Here is a 4,375-nt window from a genome sequence, read left to right on the forward strand (position 1 = left end):
ATGTGTGCTGGTATGAAGCTTATGTATGCACACATGTACACTGATGTTCAGACGCAAAGAAAATATCCATATGTTATACATGCATGTACACATGTATACGCATACATACACACACTCGTACATATATGTACACGCATGCAAGTGTGTATGCACATGCACACATACACATACACACACGCATCTATTTGCTTGCAGACATACACATAGATACATATATCCACAAACACACACATGCATATATGTACACACACACATACACAAACACAAGTATACATATATACATACATACATGCATACACATATATATATATGTATGGATGTATGTATATATATATATATATATATATGTGTGTGTTTGTGTGTGTTCTGTACACACCTAGTACTAAGCATACACATAGCACATATTTTGACTCAAGCACACGCACGCACACACTCACACACATGCACGCACACAGTTAGCCGGAGGAGGTAGACAGCAGTAATAGTGGTGGTGGTGGTGGCGGCGGCGGCAGTGGTGGTGGTGGTGGTGGTAGTAGTGTGAGGAGGAGGAGGGGGGGAGAAGGCGGAGGTGTCCCTGACCTCTGTCTTCCATCAACACATAACTTAAACTAAAGCTTCATCCTAATTGTGATGTCACAGGGTAGAGAGGCAGGTAGTGGTAGCGGTGGAGAAGGTCGTTGTTTATTGCGATGATGATTATTATCATTATTATTTATTGTTATTGTTGTTATTATTATTATTGTTATTACTGTCATGATTGTCATCATCATCATCATCATCATCAGTAGATCGGCGAGCTGGCAGAATTGTCAGCACGCCTGGAGGAAATGCTTTGCAGCGCTTCTTTCAGTTCTTTGCAACCAAGTGGTGCTTCTCCTGAAGGCTCACGGGTGTTGTTGCCAAATAACAAGCACTCATGCCAGTGCGACATGGTGGCACATAATAGCGCCTGTGTCAGTGCCATGCAAAAAGCACCCAGTACACTCGGTGAAGTGGCTGGCATTGGGAAGGGCATCCAGCCATAGAAACCATACCAACGCAGACCTCACTGGTGTTGGTGCCACATAAAAAGCACCCAGTACACTCTGTAAAGTGGATGGTGTTAGGAAGGGCATCCAGCCATAGAAGCCACACCAAAGCAGACCTCACTGGTGCTAGTGTCACATAAAAAGCACCCAGTACACTCCGCTGAGTGGTTGACATTAGGAAGGGCATCCAGCCATAGAAACCATGCCAGAACAGACAGGAGGTACCTGGTGCAGCTCTCCAGCTTATCACCACCTGTCAAACCGTCCAACCCATGCCAGCATGGGAAACGGATGTTAAGTAACGACGATGATGATGATGGTGACGACGAAGATGACAACGATGATGATGATGATAATAATGAAGAGGATTCTCAGGAATTCCCTTACAATTTTATTTTCTACTGAAAACCACTTTTGTCTCCCCTTTTCCCCATGTACGACCCCTCATTTTTCCAACGGGGCCCACCCCTATCACCCTTGTTCATCTCTTACAGTTTCCACCCTTATGTACCTCTGACTTCATCTCTGGCACTGTTTTTTTTCTTGCACTCCCCCCTACGTATTCCACATCGTCATTGCTGCAACCTATTACCTCCCTTACCCACTCATTCTTCCGCCGCCTTCCACGTCTTACTGTCCTTAAAAAAGAACGACACATTAAATAGCATAGTCCAAGGTACACAATGACAAAAAAAGGCAAAAAAGAAAAATGACATCGCGGCTAGGATATCAATAAAAACAACCACATCACGAAACAAATATTTAAAAAAAAACAACTTTCAAATTATTTGATAGCCAAAGGGAGATAACTGCTTTATAATGAATAAAGGGAGATCACTGCTACAACGACTTCGACAAAAAAAAATCAGTTAATTAGATTTATTCGTCGATATAATTAACATTGTACTTGTTTTATCGTCCCCCCGAAAGGATGAAAGGCAAAGTCAACCTCAGTGGAATTTGAACTCAGAATGTAGTGACTTGCGAAATACCGCTGTGCATTGCATCCAGTGAGATAACAATTCTTAGTAATAATAATGATAATAATAATAATAATAATAATAATAATAATCCTTCCTGCGATAGGGACAAGGCCTGAAATTTTGGGGAAAGGGATAGTTGATGACATCGACCCCAGTATGCAACTGGTACTTAATTTATTGATACCCAAAAGGATGAAAGGCAGAATTTGAACTCAGAATGTTTTGATGGGTGAAATATTGCTAAGCATTTTGTCCTGCCAGATAACCAACTCGAATGTGGAATCTAAAAACAGAAACAATTCCTATCATAGTAGGTGCCTTAGGTATAATAAAAAAATATTCAGACAAATACGTAACAAAAACACCAGGACTTACAAATATATATAACATACAGAAAATTGCACTACTGGGCACTGCACACATCCTACGCAAAACACTTTCAATACAGTAACCATAAGAGCACCACAGCAAACCACAGCACATACGCAAGGCACACAGAGCTGCGCTCAATAGTGAAGTGAAAGCACGTTATAAAAATAAAACTACCGAATAATAATAATAATAATAATAATAATGATGTTAATTAATTAGATTTTTCAACCTTCACTCATGCCTTGTTCTGTATTTTTCAGATTTACGTTCATATCGAGGACGTCTCTCATTTATCCCAATAACAGCCTTCAAGGACAGCACAGATGGTGAGGGCGGAAATGTCCGCAAGCTGTCCCGCTTTGCATTCGACATCAACCCAGGTAGTAGGTCGAGTCTAGACGACAGTTCGAGCATGGACGAAGGGGTCACGTGGTCGTCGAGCTCCATGTCGACAGAGGGCAACACGTGCATAAAGCGCTCTGCAACGATGTCGGAAGGTTGCAGCGTGAAAGCGAAGCAAGAATGCTCCGACGTCGGATCCAAGAACACGCGGCACTGTTCCGAGACGAACCTCTCTTTCGAGGAATCGACGAGGAGTAGTCACCGAGACCTGAGTTTCAATTCTTGCTCCGACATAACCAACTCTCCGTACCTCATCGACGACGGCAAAGAAAACAACTGCGACCAGATGGAGCACGCGGACTCATCTACATTCCGAACCGCTAACTACAGCGACAACAAAGCAGGTTTCCCTTTAGAAAACAATGACTCGATTCGCTGGAAGAGCCAGCAAATGGTGACGGCAGACAACGTGGTAATCCAAGAAGAGACCCTAACTGCGCGTAAGAACGTAGGGTGCCCAGTTCCGACACCACTGCTCCCTCCCTTACACGAACCCCTCCCCGACAACTGGGTTGTGATCGAAGATGACTTTGTGCTATTGTCTGCCTCGTACCAGACACATTTGGGGCCTGATTTCCTCAGCGCTCCCGACAGCCGTTTCAACGACGGTATTATCCATTTACATTTTATTCGGACTGGTATTTCAAGGAATGCACTTTTCAAATTGTTTCTCTCTGTGGAGGACGGTTCCCATCTTGACTCACCTTTCGTGGAATCAATCAAGGTATTGGCGTTCCGGCTGGAACCTCTAGACAAGGCTGGGAACATTATGGTTGATGGGGAACATATAGAATATGGTCCGATTCAGGGACAGGTTTTGCCTGGAATTGCTAAAATTATGGGTATTCAATAAAAAAAAATAAAAAGTTCAAAAAAAGAAAAACAAAATTAAAAAAGGTACGATTAATTACAGGAGTGAAAATAAAATTTTAAAAAAATATACAAAAACAAATAGCAAAAGACAAAAAAACTCACAAATTCCACCAAAAACAAATAGCAAAAGACAAAAAAAACTCACAAATTCCACCAAAACCAAAATCTTGGTTCTTCCAGAAGTCTTTCTGACATTAATTTCAGCTTATTGTGTGTGTATATGTGTACAGGCGTATGTGTGTGAAAGTGTGTGTATGGAAATTTATGCATATATATATATATATATATAGTCATTATGAGGGTATTTAAACCACTTAACGGAATATTTTATCCAAGGTACACTGGTTTAATATTTTGTATTTTGAAGAGATATTTCTTCAATGAATATATTATATAAAATATTGCGAAATATCAAATGTTATTATTGAGTTAGAAAACAGAGAGATGTAATGAATACAAATTAATTAATTAATTAATATATTCACTTCCAATTGTTTCATTACATAAACAAAATTAAAACAAAACATATATAATTTTGTCTGTGAAAATGAAACAGTTGTAGGTGGATATGTTAATGAATTAGTAAATTAATTTGTATGCATTAGATCGCTCTGTTTTCTGAATATATATACATATATGTATATATAAATATATATATATATATATGTGTGTGTATATGTATGTATGTATGTATGAGTATTTATGTGTATATGTATG

The 4,375-nt window shown here is 39.9% G+C and overlaps 1 protein-coding gene across 1 annotated transcript in view; it reads left to right on the plus strand.

Moving 5' to 3' along the window:
- The window catches only part of LOC106875475 (sphingosine kinase 2), a 10,475-nt gene extending 6,401 nt beyond the window's left edge, over positions 1-4,074 (plus strand). Inside the window, exon 4 of the mRNA XM_014923633.2 lies at positions 2,644-4,074. Within this exon, the coding sequence (XP_014779119.2) occupies positions 2,644-3,638 (995 nt within the window). The 3' untranslated portion in view covers positions 3,639-4,074. The remainder of the gene's footprint in view (positions 1-2,643) is intronic.
- Positions 4,075-4,375: the final 301 nt, after the last annotated feature.

This window comes from Octopus bimaculoides, chromosome 29 (assembly GCF_001194135.2).
Source record: "Octopus bimaculoides isolate UCB-OBI-ISO-001 chromosome 29, ASM119413v2, whole genome shotgun sequence".
NCBI classification, from domain to species: domain Eukaryota; kingdom Metazoa; phylum Mollusca; class Cephalopoda; order Octopoda; family Octopodidae; genus Octopus; species Octopus bimaculoides.